General features: G+C 34.2%; 1 protein-coding gene across 3 annotated transcripts in view; it reads left to right on the forward strand.

Annotated features, from left to right (window-relative positions):
• Nucleotides 1-22,335, forward strand: part of UACA (uveal autoantigen with coiled-coil domains and ankyrin repeats) — a 79,971-nt gene that overhangs the window by 54,803 nt on the left and 2,833 nt on the right. For 2 of the 3 annotated variants that reach the window (XM_039856768.1, XM_039856770.1), the window contains exons 9-18: nt 923-960; nt 3,758-3,826; nt 4,882-4,989; nt 5,532-5,564; nt 6,077-6,175; nt 11,962-11,998; nt 12,848-12,900; nt 14,633-17,371; nt 19,024-19,176; nt 21,032-21,097. In XM_039856768.1, coding sequence (XP_039712702.1) covers nt 923-960; nt 3,758-3,826; nt 4,882-4,989; nt 5,532-5,564; nt 6,077-6,175; nt 11,962-11,998; nt 12,848-12,900; nt 14,633-17,371; nt 19,024-19,176; nt 21,032-21,097 — 3,395 coding nt within the window. The remainder of the gene's footprint in view (nt 1-922; nt 961-3,757; nt 3,827-4,881; nt 4,990-5,531; nt 5,565-6,076; nt 6,176-11,961; nt 11,999-12,847; nt 12,901-14,632; nt 17,372-19,023; nt 19,177-21,031; nt 21,098-22,335) is intronic. The other variant, XM_039856769.1, reaches the window with a different exon arrangement.

Consider the following 22,335-nt stretch of genomic DNA (forward strand, 5'->3'; position numbering starts at 1 on the left):
GAGGAGTGATTTAAGAACTGAGGACAAAGAGTCAAATCAGGTGTTTTACTAATATATATTGTTTTCGATGAAGAGGGATGAAGCTTTTAACTTTTATACTTATAGTTTTAAAGAAAGAATCATTGTTCAAACCCACGTATAAAATATTTAACCAGTATTTATTGAATACCTGAGCCAGATATTTTTCTATGTTTATTGAAGAGAAATTGAAAAATACAGAAAAGCACAACAAATAAAACTAGTCACTGATCCTACTACTGAGGAGCCTCTGTTAACATTTTGAGGAATATCCTTCCACTCTTCTTTTGCATAAAAATTGAGCTCACCTGGAGTGAGCTGTAGATTACTTTTTGTTTATTATCTTCTGAAGAGTTTTTTCTCATAAATACTTTTTCTATGGTATGATTTTTGTTGATGCATAGAATTCCATTTTTTTAAATAAAAATTTTCTACAGGTGTCATTTAAGTTGTTTGCAGTTTTTACTAATAGAAATAACAATTTAGCGATTGTCCTAATGCATAAATATTTCAGCATATTTTTATTATACCCTTTGGATCAATTTCTAAAGTTGAATCTTGGGGTTTCAGGGTGTGCACATTTCTTTAAGCTTTTGATACAAATTGACAAATTGCCTTCCAATTTAAGAGTGTTTTAAGCATTGCATTTTTCACCTGTCTCCCCTCCCTAACTTTGAATATTATCTACCTAGATGATGTCATAGCAAAAAAAAAAAAAACTTTGCAAATTTGATAGGCAAAAATGGTATTTCACTGTTATTTTAACTGTAAAATAGTAAGCTTTAAAGGAAACTTTAAGATTTACTTTTTTAAAATTGACCCAGTTATATAGTTAGAGAATTCATATCTACCCAAGTTAACCTGCTGTTTCACTATTCCTGTGTCTCCTCTCTTTAATCTTCAGGAAGAGAACTTTGGAAGAAAGGACCATCTTTACAACAGGTAGATCTTAATTTTAATTAAAAAATGAGATATTATGCAATTTAAGTAAAGTAGAAGTCTTTTAAAATGGTGCTTAGTAAAAGTGGTTAATAATTATACATAACTGTTTTGAGTTTAAATGTATGCTCTTCTCTCTCTTCTGTTAATCATGACAATGTAGAACCTAATCTAAAGATCCTGAGGCTTTATCTACATACTATCACTCAGCTTGGGACAAGCTGGGACAATAGATCTTAATTACAATAAATGTATCCAATGGAAAATAAATAGCCTCCTGAGTGCCGGCGTTGAACATCCAACCCTTTTAAGTACAAGATATCGCACCTTGTTGGGATTCTTAAATGATGAATTTTAGCCTGGCAGATCATAGATAGTTTTTTCTCCTATTCTGCCTTAATTACAGAGCCAAATATTTACTATCATAGGAAAATTCTTCCAATGCAATAAGAAATGAACAATTCAAAACTGATTATATATTGTGATTTCAACACCACTGTCAACATTTTGATTTTTTTTTGCTCCGTGTTTATTTAATGAGGACTTTTCTTTAAAAAAAAAAAAAAATACATGAAATAATTCATACTTTGCTTTAATTTTATTATCAAATTGCTATTTAAACCTGGTTTTGTGTCCCTTTTTTAGTAAATGTCTTATCATTTTCCCCAGTCTCTTTGAGTTCAAGTTAATTGGGCTTGGTTTATGGCACCACTCTACCCATTTGCTCAAAAGCTAGTGTAGGCATCTTTCCTCTTCTACTGGCTGTTTCCTTCCAGGCTTTCAGCTTTTCAGGAACCTGAGCACTTCCAAACCCTGAAGAGAAAGTAATCAGGTACCTTCTGAGCAATTCTGATCATCATTCTGCATCATTTCTCCACCTTTCACCTGAATCTAAAAGCTATATTAAAGCATGTGTTCCTTTTTAATCCATCAGAATTAAGTAATACATTCATGCATGGGTCACGTCTGCTGTCACTTTTCTTTTCCATCTGGAGCAACTGTTTCAACCTTCTCTCCTCTTCCTCAGATAACCTAAGTGGCGGTAGAGTTAAATAAAATGTACACTGTTACATCCATACCAGTCACATAGAATCAGAGATAAATGATTTCTGAAATATACAGATATTTAAAGAATTATTGATTATTAATTTAGGAATGATATTCTGCTTAGTGTCCTGGGAGTTATCTAAAAGAATACATGGAGTTAATATTCTGCTAGGAACAATAAAACTAATTTGTTTCCATTATTTATCAAATACATTAAAATATATTCTATAAAAGGATTTTTTCCTAGTACTAAGGGACATAGAATTCCTATTATTGAGAAGAGTACAGTATAGTTTTAAAAAATAATTTGCTTAAGAGATAGCTGTAGAGCACCTACCAAATGCCAATCACTGTTCTAAGCGCTGGGAATATCATAGTGCTTAAAGTTTCTCACTCATGGAACTAACTTCCAGCCTAGTGAGACAGATGACCGATAGGTAAATTAGTATTTAGTATCATAGCAGATGCTGTGAAGAGCAACGGAACAGGAATAGGAGATGAAGGAGAGAGTGGAAAGTTGTTTTAGATTGTCCCATCAGCAAAGGCCTCTCCCAGGAAGTGACATTTGAGTACAAGAGGAAATGAAGAGGGAGCCAGATAGCTCTGCGGAAGAGGGACGGGCAAATACCAAGCCCCTGTGAGGGAGTGTGTTCCACATGTTCGTAGGGCAATAGAAGGCCAGAGTGACAGGAATGATGCACACATAATGGAGCAGGAGAATCGTTGGGCAAGTAAGTAGGTGCCAGGTTATGAAGGACCCAGTAAGGAATAAAAGTGGTATGATGAGAGTGGTCAGATTCCATGTGAAAAACAGTCCTTTGGTAGAAAGAATGAGACTAGAAACATAGTTTGGGCCAAACTATGATAGAGAGTATTTTGTTAATGGGAACTTGTCCTTCTAATTCTAAATCCAAATTCATTAGAATGATAGTTTAAACAGTTGATTAAGCAAAACTCAACAAATAATACAAAACATAAATTATCTTGGAGAATTAAAACATTTTTTTAGCTCTCAAAAAGGAAGAAATAGCTTTCTAAATTATTGTATAGATTTAAAGCTCAATTTGGATTAAAAAGGAGGTTATTGGCTCTCGTTTAATAACTGTGTTTATATTAAAACAAATCTCTAAACTGGAATAAGGTTTCAAAGCAGTAAGTGTATAAAAACAGAACATGTACCCAACCAAGTCATTTAGAGATTTTTTTTAATATAGCTAAAGTCAGAGGATTATGTGTCTCTTACTTACCACACCCTTTGATATTTTATTTCATTAGTGCTCAGAGAAAGAAATTTCCACATTTTTTCCACATTTTCCAAATTATTTCCATAATTTCCATGTTTTCTTTCAGCATTAGTGTAATTCCCCTTCCTGTTTTTAAAGAGTAAATTCTTCTTTTGGGGATGGTTGATGATGCTTTATAGCACAATTTTAGTTTTGCGTCTAAGTACAGAATCTCTTTTTCAAAATTTGATGTCTTTGGTTAAACTAAATCCTTAACAATAAGGATTTTAAATTGTGTTTTTTAAAATATTTAAAATAAATTATACTTGATTTATTTAAAACCTGTTATCCTTAAAGATGCTTCTCATTTGGAGTTTTAAGTGGAAACACTGCCACCTTGTGTTATGTACAGCAAAATTCAATGTTGGGTAAGCTGAAAATCACTAATTGGGTTTATTGCCTATTGAGGAAAATGTATGTTTCTGTATTCTCATATTTGCTAACATGTATTCTCTTTTGTTTTCTCAAAGCGCAATTTGCCACACACGCTAGATGAAGTAAATATGAAGTCAAATCAGAGGGAGCATCAAAACATTCAGGTAAAAAAGAAAAAAATTGATACCTTCCTTTGCAAAGAATTCTATGTTGTTTGTAGTGGGGTGTGCGGGAAAGAGAAGTAACAAAACGGTGGGAGAAGTGAGTGGGGAGAAGGAAGGGTGGCTTATGTATTGTGATTCTATTTTCTTGTCTAATTCCTTCTAAAAGAATTACCTTTTGATATGAATGTTTGGGTCAATATTATCTTACAGAAAGTATTTTTTAAATATGTATTAGGAAGCAAATAATTTGACTTTATATAACTTTCTGTTGATTTAAATGTGTTTGTTTCGGGCTGTAAATCATAAATTTCTGTTCATTTTAGATAATTATAGTGATAAAATGATGGTCATTAATGTAAATAAAATCTGAAATATTTTTCTCAAAGTATTTTTTATTTTGATAAAGGAATAATATTGTTAACCACATAGTACTTTTTACCTTTTATGTTCATCAAAGTATTGAAAAAATAATTATAATGTGAATTATGTTGGAGGAAGATCTCATAATAATAGAGTTTATCTTATGACTGAAATACCATTAAAATGTAAATTGTATAGCTGTTTCCATATGTTAAAATAAAGTTCTTTTATTTGGGTCTTCATAATTTACTATATAGTAGTAAAAAAGTGAACTACCTAGGCTTAAATTGGATCCTTAAATGTTTTTTTTTTCAGAGCACTGAAATGATGATTAATTTAAGAAAAGCGTTAGAATGAATGGTCTCAAACTTAAGAAGTTTTAAGCAAAATTTAAATTGACATTCTTCTGCTATTTTCTATTTCCAGATGATGCTTTTACTTTTTATTAGAATCATGGTTTGCTGTCTTGTATATAACTGTATTCATTAAATATCATAAGACTACAATTTCCTATATTATTTCTCACCTATGGATTTAAATCATTTGAATGTTGTTGAAATTACTGTATCTTTATATTTAAGGCTCTTTTATATGTGTATTTATCTGTATATGATAGCAAACTGCTTTTTAAATTTTCTTCCATAAGAATTGCTCTTTTAAGGTTGGCCTAGCACCTGTTGTCTTTACTATTTAAGGATCTAGAGGTTGAAAATGAAGATTTGAAAGAGAGGTTGAGAAAAATTCAGCAAGAACAGAGAATATTATTGGATAAAGTCAATGGTTTACAACTACAGCTAAATGAGGTAAATCATCATAGTAAAAAAAAAAAAAATTTAAACCATTTTACTACCAGTAATCACCATTAATAACAAATTGTTAATGATCATCTGTCACTTCAAGTTATGGCCCTAAGGTGGAAAGGAGATAAAATCAGGTCATTGCCCCAGAGGAGAGTTTATCTTAGTGGGACCTTTACATGAAACTCCTAATATGTGATGTAAGAAGAGAGAATACTGTTAGTATGTAGTAATAAGGAAGGACTGAACTATAGTTGGGACTATGAGATTGGAGAGGAAGGAGTAGACAAAAGATGTAAGGAGGAAGAGCAAGTAGAAGTTACTGTTGATGGGTTCTCAGAGAAATCAAAAGTGCTTCTGAACCTGGGGAGAGGGATGAATGACAACTCGGACAACAGAATCAATAGTAGGATATAGACATTTTCTGCTCATATCCTGGTCCCCAATCTTAATGACATGTGTGAGTCTTTTTAAAAGATACTTACCAAGCCCAAGTCTTTTAAAATAAACTTTCAAAAGTGAAAATATATTTCTTCTTTTAAATTTAGGAAGTAATGGTTGCTGATGATCTGGAAAGTGAGGTAGGATGACACATTTTACTTTAAAGCTGTGAAATGTTGTATAGATTGAAGATGACATTGCAGTAGAGGTTTAAGTCTTGAATTAAGATGGAGACCAGGATTCTATTTCTGGTTATCACTCAAAGAGAAAAACAAAACCTACATGTGACTATAAAGTATGTTTTGAATATAGTGGTATGGGTTATGAGAGGCATTTGTTTTTATTGCGTCCGAATGTCTCATTTTTTGCGAAGCTTTTCATGAAAAAATGTAAAATTCTAAACATCATAAAGAAAATATAGGAAAACTATGATTTAAAACAAAATTTGAATTTTTCGCAATATTGTTTTATAATATATTTTATTTGTATATATGTAGAAATTTTCAATTCTACTAATAGTTGAAAATCCACCAGTCTAGCGAATTCATTAACTGCAGTCCTCAAAGTAATTCTAAGTCACATTTTCTAAAATACATTTTTAACCCAATTTCAAGCACAGTGTGAATTTGTTCTGTATTCCTTTCCATTTCAGAAAGAAAAGCTGAAGTCCCTTTTGGCAGCTAAAGAAAAGCAACATGAAGAAAGCTTAAGAACTATTGAGGCTCTGAAAAATAGATATAAATATTTTGAGGTATAGAAAACTTAACTAAATTATTTCATGTAACTCATAATGCATGATGGTGAAGGGCTGGAGTCGGACTTGAATTTGTTATTATCACTCTCTCCTTCATAGTTTAAATAAATTGACCTTATGCCGTTTATTTAAAATTTCTCAGCTTGCCGCATTTTTTTGGTAAAGTTAGAATGACTGACAGAATTGTTGTAAAAGTTAAATGAGATCATGCAGTTGACTAGCATGTAACTGACATTTAGTTTAAGTTCCAGTTTCTCCTTCTCAACTTTTTCTCTTTGTCCATCCTTACCTTTTTAAATTTTTATATTTTTTACCGTAAATGTCCAATGATTATGATGGCAGTAATAACAAAGCATCTTACAATGAATAGAAGTGTTGCTAGAATTATCTCAGAAAGAATTTTGGGCATATATGGTGAAGAGTTGGGTGTTAGTAAGGTTCAGATTATATACTCATCTTTTTTGGACGAATTAGCTTTTAGTTTTCTCAAAGCCATATTTTTTTTTAACTTTTTATTGATATACAATATACATTAAAAAGTACACCTGCTAAAGTGTATAAGTTGAAGAATTTTCACAAATTGAACATACCCAGATCAGTACATTATCAGTACCCAGAAGCCTCCTCACATTTGCTTCCTGTCAGTACCCACTCTCTCCACACCAGAGGTGACCACTCTCCTGACTTTTAACTGATAGATTCATTTTGCAAGGCCATGATATACATTTTATAAATCATCACTGAGGATCATCGAAAAGGTTGGCTTATTCAGCATGAATCTTTCATTTTTATTGGGGAATATAACTTCAGAGTATACAACAAAAGTAACTTTCTTCTTTGTAAATAAAGAAAAAAATATATGTGGCTATGAAGAGGAATGTAAAGACATGGCTGAATCTCACAGATAATAATGTTGCATGAAAGAAATCAGACACGAAGAGTATATACTGCATGATTCCAGTTTTTATGAAGTTCAGAATCAGACAGAATTAATCTATGGTGATGGAGGTCAGAATAAAGGGCACCCTTTGGTGAGGGGCTACTGACTAGGATGCGGCAGATGAAGCTTCCGATGGTGCTGGAAATGTATGTCTTGGTCTGGGTTGTAGTCACGCAGGGTATACATATGCAAAAATTCATTGCACTGTACACTTAGTATTTGTGTACTTTATTGCAGGTGACTTATGCCTCGATATATTTAAAAGAATAAAATGAAAGTTGTGATTTATATGATTGAATTCTGAAGATTATTCAGAAACACAGTTTTATAAGCTAAAAAATGATCTAGTATGATGGCTTCTATAATTTTCTCAGCTGAAGACATTTTAGGGTTAGTAGTGAACTTAGTAATAGCTAAGATTTTCATAGTACCTACATGTGCCAGAAACCATGCTGTGCATTTTACATGCATTTAATAAACACATCATCTCCACAATGGTAGGTGTTATTATTATTCCCACTTTATAAGTGAAGAGACTGAGGCAGAGTGGTCGACCTATGAGGGGTTTATAAATAATAAGTGGCAGAGCCAGAGCTTGACCCAGACAGTCTTGCTCCTTTGTGCTCTTAACTACAATACTAGTTTTACACTCAGACTAGCATGAATGAGAAAATGCAGACATATATATGGGCCCTTTGAAGTATTCTTCAAAGTTTTACACCTATAATTGGACACTATTTATGTATTACCTTTCTTCTAATAGTAGACTCTGGTGTCTTAAGGATAAAATGTTTTTCTGTAGCTTTAGACAAACTTAGAGTCAAGTCTGTAACTTTTAATGAGGTTTTAATGAACTGTAGAAAAATAACTTTTTTTATAAAAATAATACATATATTTATTTTAGGAAAATTAGAAAATATAGTTAAACTAAAAGCAGAAATTAAGCATACCTGTAATCTCAGCACTTTTAGCACCTGACTGATACCCTTTCAGCCCTTTTCTTTGTGCATAACTTGTGTTACATACACGTTCAACAGGTGGGAATATTATACATCCTGTTTTGTAGCTTTTTCACTCAATGTAATGGGTTCTTTTTGCCCCGGTGGTGCATATTCATTATGATGAATTTTTATACTAGAAATGATTTTTTACTTCTAAAAAGAAAATTATAGGGCCCACTTTATATGTGACCCAATATTTATGAAAGCAGCCATTAAAAACTAAAAATTTATCATTTACGAATGTTGAATATTCACAATAGTATTATCTCACATGCTTAAGAATGTCATAAACTGCCAACAGAATTGCTTGCTGTGTAATGTGTACTACTTTATATATAGGCATATCACTTATATTTATAGAAAAAATATGGGAAAATTTAGATACTTTAGCATGAGGCTAATTTTATTACAACTAAAGTATTTGTTTTTATTTGTGTAATCGAGGAAAGGTAATAAGCCCAAACTAAGTTTTTTTTTCTTTTTACATTGCACAATTCAATGTGTTTTTTTTTCAGTTATAGTTGACATACAATAGTATACCAGTTTCAATTGTATAGCGTAGTGATCAGAGATCCACATAACTCGCAAAGTGATCATCCCACTAAATCTAGTACCTCTCTTCCCCTTTACATATTTATTACTACATTATTAACCATCTTCCCCGTGCTACACTCTACATCTCCAAGTCTATTTCCCAACTATCCCTTTGTACTTCTTAATCCCTTTGCCTTTTTTTTTTCATCCCCAAGCCCCCTCCCATCTAATAGCCCTCAAAATATTCTCTGTATCTATGAGTTTATTTCTGCTTTTGTTGTTGTGGTTGATTTTGTTCTTTAGATTCCACACATACGTGAAATCATGCAATACTTGTCTTTCTCTATCTGACCTATTTCATTTTGCATAATATCCCATAGGTCCATCAAAGCGATATCTTTTTCTATCCCCTTCCTTTCAGTCTGTGTATGTCTTTCAATCTGAAGTGAGTCTCTTGTAGGCAACATATTTAGGGATCTTGTTTCCTTATCCATTCAGCCACTCTATCTTTTGGTTGGAGCACTTAATTCTTTTCTATTTGAGGGACTTGTTGATAGGAATGTTTTTATTACCATTCTTTTTTCCTGTTTTTGATACATATTTTTTCTTCTTAAAGAAGTCCCTACAACCTCTCCTGTAATACTGGCTTGATGTTGATAAATTCCCTTAGCTTATTTTTGTCTGGGAAGCTCTTTATCTGTTCTTTGACTCCAAATGATAGCTTTGCTGGATAAAGGCTTCTTGATTGTAGATCCTGGGTTTTCATCACATCAAATATTTTGTACCAAGCCCTTCTGTCCTACGTAGTTTCTTTTGAGAAATCAACTGCCAATCTTATGTGTTCTCCCTTGTAGGTAACTGCTTTTCTCTTGCTGCTTTTAAGATTCTCTCTTTGTATTTAACCTTTGGCATTTTAATTTTAATGTGTCTTGGTGTGAGCCTCTTTGGGTTCCTCTTTTTTGGGACTGAGCTTCCTGGGGTTGTATGTCTATTTCCTTCACCAGGTTGGGGAAGTTTTCCATCATTATTTCTTCAAATGTCTTGTTTTTTATTCCAATACCCCTATGACACAGATATTTTACATTTAATAGTGTCCCATAGGCTCCTTAAATTATTATTATAGTCTTGGCTTCTTTTTTTCTTGCTATTCTGAGTGTCCTTGGCTTTCCCATCTTCTCTGTAGGTCATTAGATCCTCTTCTTTATTCATTCTTATTCCATTTAATATGCTTTTCATCTCAGATAATGTGTTCTTCATTTCTGACTGGTTCCTTTTTATAATTTCCATTTGAATTTTTATGTTTTTTATCTCTTCGTTAAAGTTCTCGCTGAATTCATCTACAGTTCCCCTAAGTTCATTGAGCATCTTTATAACCAGTGTTTTTAACTCTGCATCTGTTAGATTGCTTGACTCCATTATTCCTGGATCTCTGTTCTGTTCTCTCCTATGGTTTCTGCTTCTTTGTCTTCCCATTTTGGCTGTCTTTCTGTGTCTGTTTCTATGGACTAAGCAAAGCTCTTAAGTCTCCTAGTTTTATTAATGCGGCTTTGTGAAGTAGGTGACCAGCGGCACAGTCCTGAGAGGGGTTCAGCTGCAGGCCAAGTTTAGCCCCAGCCTGTACCCCTCCAGGATCACCTGTTAAAATTCAGCAAGCAATCCACTGATGCTGTGCTTGTGGTTGCCTCAAAAAGGCCACATCAGAAACTGAGGCCAGCTGCCACCAGTGTGAGTCTAGGTGCTGCTCAGCAAGGGGCACCTGACTCGCCAAGGATACGTTTGGATGTGGCTTGGTTGGGGCTGTGAGTTGGGGGAAGCAGAGTTTCAGGGAATCCTCTGGGCGGAGTGACCTCTGTTATCCAGTTTGATGATGTCTTAGTTATGGCAGTGCTGAGTTTGCACATTGGGAGGGGGAGGGCTCAACAGAGAAATAATGGATACCTCTGGCACTTCTGTACTGAGCGGTTCTGGCCTTGGCCCTCACTCCAGCAACTCAGTGTCTCCCTGTAAGTCCCTGGTGCCCCCTACACAGGCAACTGGCACTGGTGCTCAGAGCGAGCAGGTGTGTCACCATGAAAGTCTGCTCGCGGACACGGCCCTTTACAAGGCGTCTGCAACTGCTACTGCTATGGCCTTTGTCCCACTCAGCCGCTCGGGACCAGGCAGCCTCGTGTCCTTGCCCCATCCTACTTCTCACCATTGCAGGGTGATTTCTTATTTCTCTCCCTAGTTGTATGGCTTGTTCATCTAGATCTCAGGTGATTTTCCTTGCTGTTTGCTTCTTATTTCTGTCACAACTTTGATTTGGTCGCCAGAGGGATGAACAGAGCCTCTATCATTTATGCCATTTTTTTCCCCACTAAGTTTTTTGAAACTCATCTGTGCATAGGCCTGTCTCCCACCCATACGTATATAAGTTCATTTAGTAGCTATTGCAAACTCTAGTATTAAATAGAACAAAGAGCTTAACTAAGTTTACAGACATTTTTCCATACTTTGGGGCAGTAAGGATTAGTGGAGGTGGCATTAAATTGATTATAGAACCATGGACCATTTGTATTATGGTCACTCATATCCAAGTTTGACACATTGCTGTTAGTACTTGTATACACAGATATATAAACATGAACTACATCTGCATATTTTTACTCTTGGAGGTATAATATTTTAATTTGTATTTTAGATTCTTTGTATTTGGCTTACTTGGAATAAGGAGCAATCCAAATATATTTTGATTCAGAATAAAGTTTTTCTGTTATTCTCCTTTTACCTGACTGATACACTGATGAGTTTATTACTGAGTATGTCTTTGCCTCAGTTTCATTCTCTGTCTCCTTTTACCCTCAAAAATAATGGGTATTCTGTAAATTCTGAAATAAGATGTCACGCTAATATTCCATAGTCAGTAAGGTAGGGTCTCTGCTCCCAACAGAGGTAAAATAGAATGATGAGAATGTGGCATTTCTTTCCGTTTGAGGAAAAGAAGCAGCAAAGAGTATGCATTGAAAGGTATTTCGGTTCATTTGGAGCTCACTGTTTTTTCTTTTTAGCAATAAAGCTTTTCTTGGAAACTCTTGGCTACTTTTATAAAAATGCTTAGTGAAGTAGGTTATTCCCAACTGATCTCTCTAATTGTTTCTGGTGCTGTGTCTTTTTTGGGGTTCAAGTAGAATAATTAATACCATAAGAAACAAGGAATATTGAAAATGTGGTTTTAATGACTGAATCATTTAGAGCTAAAATAAATACAGAATATAACAAAATAAAGCAGTAGTCACCTAAAATGTTTTAATTTATACTTCTGATTTCAGAGTGATCATTTAGGACCAGGAAGTAATTTCAGTAACCGTAAGTATAAAGATATAAATTATTATTATAGTTCACTCAGTTTAAGCAAAGAAGAATGTTTATGTCCATTTGTTTTATCTAACTGTATACGATAATCCTGTTACTAAACTTCACCCTACTATTTGTGTGTTATACCTCAACACATGAAACTAAAAAGAAGTTAAGATGACTACTATAGTCTCTAACATAAAATGTGATAATCACTGAGGCTCTGATTTTTCTTAGCATCTATTTTTTAAATTGTATATTGGATGAATTACCAAGTTTGCCTTGTTGGTTAGTAGGCATCATCTTGTGGTATTTGGAACTTGTTTTTTGTGGAAAGAAACATAAAAATAGTTTTCTGATTTGGAGAAATCTTTGCATATAGTCTCAATGCAGGTAAGCATTTTAAAATTAGAAGTTCCATAAGCAATTACTTATTTTAAGATTACATATAATTAATCTTATTCTTCATTTTCTCCATTTTTAAATATCTATTTTTTTTTTTTGCTTCTCATTGAATACTAAATTACTCTCTAGTTAAGTACAATAGTAATATTTATCCTGTAAATGGTAAAGAACATCATTTTTATTTTGACTGGTTGTAAGACACATTTTATAATAATCATGTAGCTTATTTAGTCTAACAGTCTTAGATATTTCTAAAAATGAACTTATTATGTATTTAGAAGAATATAGATACTTCCCTTATGTATATAGAAATAATAAGGAAAACTGTGGATATTTTAGAGCAAGGATGCTTCTGTTTTGTTGGAATAATAAAGGAGAGATAATAACACCAAATTAATGCTTAGCCTACTTTGGTATGGATATTTAAGTTGATATCATTTGTTTGAATTTATTTAGGAAAAGAAGATATGCTTCTTAAACAAGGTCAAATGTACATGACAGACTCACAGGTAATAGTATTTTTTAATAAAAAATTATATAAAAAACATTTGTGTTCTTATCAAGAATATATATATATCGAATATAGTTTTTATTATCGAAGAAAAGTTGGTCTTTTGTTCTTGAGTTTAATAAAAGCAGATATTGCTGTTTCTGGTGCCCCCTAGAGTGTTTTTGATGACAGTGGCTTAAATAAGAGATTTAAATTACAATTTTATGGTCTTTATAGTAAGCTTCTATTGCAGCACATGGCCAACTCTTCATATTTGCCCATAAAAAGATGAAGGCAGGTATGAATAATTAAAAAGCCATTTGTTTTGGCTTTGAAATATATTTTTGCTTTTATATTTATGCTTTCAAATATATATCCTGTGTTTTAGAAATTCACCTCAAAATAAAGAAAGCTTCCAAGAGGCAATGTTGTCTGCTCCTTGCTTTTAGTTAGTAGGAACAAGGTATACATTTCTAGTACCGCCTGTGGACTGCAGAACTGATAAATATTTGGGATTTAAAGGCCTTTTTACACACCTTTATCTGTAGGCAGAGTGAATTAGTGTACACGATATATAAGATCACTTTAAGCTGGACATTTCTGAAATTCTAAGCTGAGAGAATGGATATCAATCAACTGAATAATATTTAAGAAAATTAGATAAATATTTGCTCAAAATAAAACAAGTATGGAAATTGTGAAGCTATGTAAGTGATTTGTTGGTAAATTATAGTAGTTGTAGTCTAAAGATAATTGGTAAGTTGAAAGATAATAGAAACATACTGGACTGGGAAATTACTCAGTGTTAATTTTCTTCTTTTTGATTCAGGGTAAGGCAGTGTAGATTTAACTGAAGAATATTAAAACCTACCTATTAAAATAATGAGATGTTCATAGCACATAGCTTTTATCAATGAATTAGTACTTCTAAAGACCCTTATTGTAATAGACTGTATGAGGAAAAATATAGTTAAATTTAGTCTTTCATAATTACATGTTCTGATATTTATGAACTATTTCGTTGAGTTTAATTATACTTCTTTTTGTCAGCACTTAATAGAGAGAACAAGATGTCAATCAAATTTTGTAGTAAGATTATATGCTAAATTCTAATTCATCCTTTTATTCGAGAGAAGAAAACTCAATTCTTTTTTTTTTTTTTTGCGAGTTGATTAACATCATTCTCTTGACTGCTCTCATACTAGCAAGGTTTATCCTGGTGCTATGACTTAAGGAATATTACATTGGTGTTAACAATGAAGGTACTCAGAAGTCATGTATTTTATTAGAAATTAAATAATATATCATTCTGTGGAACTATTTGCAGATTTTAAATTGTAGTACTTTTTCCTCAAGAGTTCTAATGGCTTTCTTTAGAATTCGAAGTTCTAAGCACATTTTGTGCTTAAAACATAGAAATAATAAATGATTGAGTTGATATTCTTGTGTGGGGTAGGTAGCGTGAATGCGGACAGAAAGAGAAAATAGTCTCCAGAGGCCACAACTATTTTTTTTGTTCTGCCAGAAATACACTTATGAACAGACTTTCAAAATTTCACTGCTTAAGTATGTACTGAGGAAATCATACTCAGAACTGTTTTTCTTACTTCAAAAATCAGGACTCTTTTTTTTCCAGAATACTAGTCTGAGAATCCTTTGACTGCTGATGATGTGGAAACTTTAAGTTTAGCAAATACGTATGTGTCTTCTTCAGGCTTTTGCAACTGATATTTTTTTCCTCCCCTTTTCAGTGTACTCCCACAGGTATGCCAGCTCATATGCAAAGCAGATCTATGTTAAGACCACTGGAGCTATCCATACCCAATCAAACCTCATATTCTGAAAATGAAATTTTAAAGAGAGAGTTAGAAGCAATGAGAACTTTCTGCGAGTCAGCAAAACAAGACCGACTTAAGCTCCAGAATGAACTGGCTCACAAGGTGGCAGAATGCAAAGCTTTAGCATTAGAATGTGAAAGGGTCAAGGAGGATTCAGATGAACAGATAAAGCAATTAGAAGATGCATTAAAAGATGTGCAGAAGAGAATGTATGAGTCAGAAGGCAAAGTTAAACAAATGCAGACACATTTTCTTGCTCTTAAAGAGCATCTAACAAGTGAAGCAGCTACAGGGAATCACAGACTAACGGAGGAACTGAAGGATCAGTTGAAAGACATGAAAGCAAAATATGAAGGTGCGTCAGCAGAAGTGGGAAAATTAAGAAACCAAATTAAACAAAATGAAATATTAGTAGAAGAGTTTAAGCGGGAAGAAGGCAAGATGATAGAAGAAAATAAGCGACTACAGAAGGAATTCGGTATGTGTGAAATGGAGCGAGAGAAGAACGGGAGAAAGGCCACAGAGATGGAAGGCCAGTTAAAAGAATTGTTAGCAAAGTTAGCCATTTCCATTCCAGCAGAAAAATTTGAAAACATGAAGAGCTTGTTATCAAATGAAGTAAATGAGAAGGCAAAAAAATTAGTCGAGATGGAAAGAGAATATGAAAAATCACTTAGTGAAATTAGACAGTTAAAGAGAGAACTTGAGAATTTTAAGGCTAAGCTTGCTCAGCATATCAAACCAGAGGAACATGAGCAGCTCAAGAGCAGATTAGAGCAAAAATCAGGAGAACTTGGGAAGAAGATCACTGAGTTAACTTCGAAAAATCAGACATTACAAAAGGAAATTGAAAAGGTTTCTCTGGATAATAAACTCCTCAAGCAGCAAACACATAACTTAACAATTGAAATGAAAAATCATTACATTCCTTTAAAAGTAAGCGAAGAAATGAAGAAGTCACATGGTGTAATTGTCGATGATTTGAATAAAAAGCTTTTAGATATAACACAAAAATATACAGAAAAGAAGTTGGAAATGGAGAAATTGCTGATGGAAAATGACAATTTAAGTAAGAATGTTAGCCGCTTGGAAACTGTGTTCATACCTCCTGAGAAACATGAAAAAGAGATAATGGCTCTGAAATCCAACATTATTGAACTTAAGAAACAGCTTTCTGAACTTAATAAAAAATGTGGCGAAGACCAAGAAAAAATATATTCACTCACGTCTGAAAACACTAACTTGAAAAAGACTATTAGTAACCAGTATGTGCCAATTAAAACCCACGAAGACATTAAAACTGCCCTGAGTAGCACATTAGATAAAACTAATAGAGAATTATTAGATGTGAAGAAAAAACTTGAAGATGTAAATCAAGAATTTGTAAAAATAAAAGATGAGAATGACATATTAAAAAGAAACCTAGAAAACACTCAGAACCAAATAAAAGCTGAGTACATCAGCCTGAGAGAGCACGAGGAAAAGATGAGTGCTGTCAGTGAGAGCATGAGAAAGGTGCAAGATAATAGTGCTGAAATGTTGGCTAACTACAAGAAAGGCCAAGAAGAGATTGTGACACTGCATGCTGAAATTGAAGCCCAGAAAAAGGAACTTGACACAATACAAGAATGCATTAAACTAAAATATGCTCCAATTGTCAGCTTTGAAGAGTGTGAGAGAAAATTTAAAGCAGTAGAGAAAGAACTAAAAGAACAGTTATCAGAGCAGGCACAAAAGTATAATGCCAGGGAAGAGGAAGCCAAGAAGTGCAAACAAGAGAATGACAAGTTAAAGAAGGAGATTTTCACTCTTCAGAAGGATTTAAAGGATAAGAATGTTGTCATTGAGAATTCTCATGAAGTGGAAAGAGCACTAAGCAGAAAAAAAGAAGAGCTGAACAGACAGTTAAAAGACCTGTTACAGAAATACACAGAAGTAAAGAATGAGAAGGAGAAGCTCGCAGAAGAAAACGCCAAACAGACTTCTGACATCCTCACGGCACAAACACTCTTGCAAAAGCAGTATGTTCCATCGGAACAGGTAGAGGCCCTGAAAAAATCTCTTAATGGCGCAATTGAGAATCTGAAGGAAGAACTGAAGAATAAGCAGAGGTGTTATGAGAAAGAGCAGCAGACAGTGGCCAGACTGCATCAGACGATAGAGAACCAAAAGAATTCTTCCGTGCCCCTGGCAGAGCATTTGCAGATGAAGGAAGCATTTGCGAAAGAAGTCGGAATCATAAAAGCTAGCTTGAAAGCAAAGGAAGAAGAAAGCCAAAACAAAACTGAAGAAGTCTCCAAACTCCAGTCAGAGGTTCAGAATAGTAAACAAGCATTAAAAAAATTAGAGACGAGAGAGGTAGTTGATTTGTCTAAATATAAAGCAACTAAGAGTGATTTGGAGACACAGATTTCCAACTTAAATGAAAAATTGGCCACTCTGAATAGAAAGTATGAAGAAGTATGTGAGGAAGTTTTACATGCCAAAAAGAAGGAACTGTCTGCAAAAGATGAGAAGGAACTACTACATTTCAGCATCGAGCAAGAAATCAAGGATCAGCAGGAGCGATGTGATAAGTCCTTATCGACAATCACAGAGTTACAGAGAAGGATACAGGAATCTGCTAAGCAAATCGAAGCAAAGGATAATAAGGTAGGCCCCGTGGTCCACGTGGCTTTGCATCAGAAACTGCATAGCAGAACAGGGCTCTTCCCCAGAGCATCCTACAGACTTGTTTACAAAGTGACCATTAAATGCCACCTTTCCATTTGACTACTGGTATACGGGAAAAAATTCAAAAATTTTGAAATTCAAAAAAAGAATAGTCACAAAATCAAAAGCATTTTGTGTTTTGTTTCCTCAGCTGGTACAGCTAAAAATTGAGAAACACGGAGATGCAAGGTTCACTTACCTCATAAGCGAATGGTCCAAATCCAGTGGGTTTTAGGGTACCTGAAGAATGGTGAGGGAGGGGAGGAAAAAGCTATGTTTCTGGGCTGCAAGAAACCAAGGACGCTGGGGAGCACTCAGCCACACCAGTACAACGAGCCCTCCGATTCACTGTACATTCTGTCCACATATCTTTCTACAGACTGGTCCCCTCTCCCAGAATGTCCTGCCTCTCCTTTCTACTGAGTTAAATCCTATAACATTCCTTAACGCCCACTCAAAACTTGTCCTCCTTGCTGAAGTCTTCCTTTTGCAATCTAGCCCGCAGTAAGCAGTTCCTCTTCCAAAATGCATGTTTTATTTTGGCTTTGCTATCTATTTAAAATATACGTATTACGGTGTCAGAATTAATGTGGTTGATCTTCCCAACCAGTTTTTAAGAGAAAAATCATAACTTATATTTTCTTCTTATCATTAATTTACAGAATAGGTGCTCAGCAATATTTTTGGAAATGGGAGTTGCATAAAGTGTATATACTGTGAAGATGAGAAATCGGGGAGATTGAGTGCAATTTTATGAGCCCAACAAATAATTGTTGAATGCCTGACATACCAGGTGCTATGGTCAGTGCTGGGGATTCAGCGACGAGTAAAAATAGACACAGACCCAGCCCTCCTTAGTGTAGAGGTCCAAGTGCAAACCTGACAACTCTGCTCGGATGACCCAGAATTGAAATACTCTTAGCTTGTTTGGAAGGTGGTTGTGAATCTAATAATATATCCTTATAATAGCAAGTTATTAGTAGCTACTTATAGTTGTTGCATTAATTGAGCATATACTTATTACCAGACATATATTTGTAATTGCATTATATTTTCTTAACTATGAAAGATTTTTCCCCTTAAACTGATAATGAAATCAGTTTAGAATCAGTTAGAAAAGGAAAGGAAATCAAGCAAGCTCACACAGATAAAAAACGTCAGCTCTATGTAATTTAAAATCTTGCTCTTTACACTACTCTAAACAGCCTCCTGATTTTTTTCCCCCTCTTTTAGACAAAGTAGTGTAAAATCATACATTCTTGAAAGGAACAGGCACATAAGTTAATTCTAGATGTACAGGAGCCATGCTCTTTTACTTTTCAGACTTTGTTGGAGAGAATCCCCTCTTCCTGGAAGATAGCCTGTATAATTCCATAGACACTTATGTATTATCTAAAAATAAGAAGACTGGAGTCACACTCAAATCTTAGGGTGTATACCATATTCATTCTTAATTTGGTAATGCTTTTGTAAGGAATTTACTGAGGAATTTAATTCAAGAAATTAAATATAGTATATATTGTGTAAAGATGTTCGTTGTAAATGAATAAGTGAGTAATGTTTCTCCCATAACTTTTTTCTTTTTTTATAAGATAACTGAATTGCTTAATGATGTAGAAAGACTAAAACAGGCGCTCAATGGCCTTTCACAACTCACCTACACAAGCGGGAGTCCCAGCAAGAGACAGAGCCAAATGATTGACACTCTGCAGCACCAAGTGAAGTCCCTGCAGCAGCAGCTGGCTGTGAGTATCCTGGACCTGCAGGCTATGTGCTGATATGTGCAGGGTCACATTAACTTGTTTGTTTATAAAAGCTTGTTTAGAAATCGAATCGATTTGTGGCTGTGTTCAGATCTAAGGATGTAATCATTTTGCTAAAAGTTACTTACACTGGTGGTATAATATATGCCAGACACTACACTAAACATTTTACATACTTTAAGCTTTATCTTCATTACAATCCTACAAGGTTTTTATTCCAAACCCAATTTAACATTCCATGTTAAGGAAACAAAGATGAAAATGCTTGATGCCTGGGGTCAAAAAGCTAGGATCTATTTCTGGGACTGGCTGACTCCAAACCTGGTATCTTTCCAACTGTAGCACATGCTCTAAATTATTGATCCACTTAATTAAAGAAATTTTTTTAAATAATCTTTTATCTTTACTCATAAAGATAGGCATTCCTTTGGTTTTATACCTTATATCATTATATATTAAAAGAAAACATCTGGATATGTATAGATACCCATAGGTACCTATATCCATATAGATAACTATGTGGAGATCTTTTATATATTAAAGAAAGCATCTGGATTTAGAAGCTGAAGATGGGAGCTCAGTTCTAAGTCCTGCCACTTAAGTTACACAAAACATTCCCCTTAACACTTGGCTTTTTTATCCATAAAATAGGATAAGAACTGATTACTTTGTTTTTTTAATTGAATGAGCTAATATAACGTACATGGACATGCTAAATAAAACAAGCCCAATAAAATGTAAATTGTTGCTAATATTTTCTTATTCTATAATAATTGCATATGAGCTATTTTTGAATAGAAGTTATTTTTTTAAAGTGTTCACTATTGGCCTATAGATTAATGATGACAAATTGCTGATTTGGATCTTATCAAAAAAATATGGTAGTCCCTTTAATAAGCAGAAATATTTGTTTATTATGTTCATGACACTGTGCTGTCAGGGACAAAGAGAGTATACAGTTCTTGTCCCCAAGGAGTTCTGGGTAGTTAGAGAAGCAGACTATAGATCCATCAAAAGTAAAATAACAAGTCAAAAAATACCAAATATAGAATTGCGAATATAGTCCCCAATTCTAAATGATACCAGTAATCTGTATTATCTTACTTTTAGATAATATAGATTACTGGTATGGTAGGAGCTAGTTTCAAAGAGGAAGGGAATACCTGGCCTGAATTTGTAAGATAGATGGTGTTTTGATAAATGAAAGGAAAATAGAGAATCTCTCAGGCAGAAGCAGTCTGTGGAGCAAGGCATGGAGATAGAATGCAAGTGGTGTGCCCCCGGGGCAGTAAAAGGCCAATCTGCCTGGCTAGTAGTGGGAGCTGTATTTGCAGCCAAATTGTGGAAGCTGTTGAGAACCAAGCTATGAGTTTGGATTCTCTCTTATGTGCAACAAAGTATCACCCAAGGTTTTTAAGCCAAAAGCGATATGAGGAAAAGGCTGTCTCAAACTCAGGAACGTGATAAGGAATGAGGACTGGAGATGGGGACAAGATGGGGAGCTTTTGCAATAATCCAAAGCTTAAGTCGGTAAGTGTCTGGATAATTTCATAGCTTTAGAATGGGAACTAAGGCAGTCCTTTCATTTGACCCAAGATAAGTAGAATTGCTTGCACTATGAATGTTCCCATACGGTCATGAGTTCATGCTATTGTTGTGCTATGAGTTTTGCATCTGGTGGGTCCAAGGTAGTTTGTTACAAGGAGCAGCAGGAGGAGCACTTCAATAATACTGCCGTTTTGTAGCCTCAAGCCCAAGGACAGCAGGTCATAAGCCTACATGTGTTTGAAAACATTAATGCTGATATTCTGATCTGTCCATCTTTCCACATTTCCAGGATGCTGACAGAGAGCACCAAGAAGTAATTGCAATTTATCGGACACACCTTCTTAGTGCTGCACAGGTGAAGAACTGTTTCTCCTTTGGGAATGATATTGTTTTAGAGGAAATAATTTTTCATGTTCAAGTAAATTTATGGTAAAGTCATGTTTAAAGTACTTGTACCCCATATGCTTATTTAAAAATAATTGTGTTTCTTTTAATCATGGCTTGCATATCTCCCAGAGAAATTTACAAAGCTATATGGCAACATAACATCTTAAATTTAGTGTTATCTCCATCTGCTTGTCACTCATTTTATAGACAGTTTGGCAACATATGATGGCAGCACACGTTAATAGTATTGCTAGCTAGAGATAACGCCTTGACAGCCACATGTGGCTGTCAGCTAAAAGAAGAGAGTGGAAAAGACTTCACTGTTCCTTGGTAGCTCAGGAGTATTTCTTTGAAATGTAGACAATACTGTAAAAGTATGAAAATGACCAGGTGTGCATAGAACTATAATAATTTAAGGAAAGAATTTAGTTCTGTTAGGAGATTATCCATAATATTTATGTATTAAGCCTTATGACTCAGTGAAGCATAAGTTTAAAATCCCCTTCTTTGGTGTAATGAGAAAGCTATTTTTAAAAATCAATCACATCAAGAATATGTTTAACATATGAAGGATACTATACTTGATGCTCTGTAGAAACCTTATGATCAGCATCTCTAAAATTCTCCGAATAGGTTTTTCGGGAAGATGTACTAAAAGAGACAATGTTAGAATGGCAGGTGAGGTATAATAGGATTGTTTAGGATTTTAGATGTGTCGGGTTACATGGTTAAAAAACAAAACAAAACATAGGTGTCGAGAGAAAACTTCAAAGAAAGGTCATTTTTAAAAAGAACTAGGTAAAATAATAAAAGGGAAGAAACTTTATGACATTGAATTCTAAAATAAAAAGCCTGCTTGTTCTGCAAGAGATGAAGGGGAAACCAATGGAAAAGAATGAATAGTATGATAAAAGAAAGTATCTTTGGCTACTTTTTTTTTTTTTTTGAAAGGGTAGAAGATAAGACAGGACTTAAAAGTATATTGCAATTATTAGAGAAGACGATTGAGGGACAGCAGAATGAGAAGTTTAGGAGGGGAAATAGTAGAAAAGTATAGCTATGTATTAGAGAGAAGAACTCACTCAGATCTGATATTGGCCAAGGGAGGAAGAGTGTGCTCTCGCCAAAAGACGCTGCAAACTAATAAGCCGTTCAGCTTTGTATAATGTACACTTCTGAAATTTGAAATTATTTTCTACTGACTCC

The sequence above is a fragment of the Pteropus medius genome, unplaced genomic scaffold, assembly GCF_902729225.1.
Source record: "Pteropus medius unplaced genomic scaffold, Ma_sr-lr_union100, whole genome shotgun sequence".
Lineage (NCBI taxonomy): Eukaryota > Metazoa > Chordata > Mammalia > Chiroptera > Pteropodidae > Pteropus > Pteropus medius.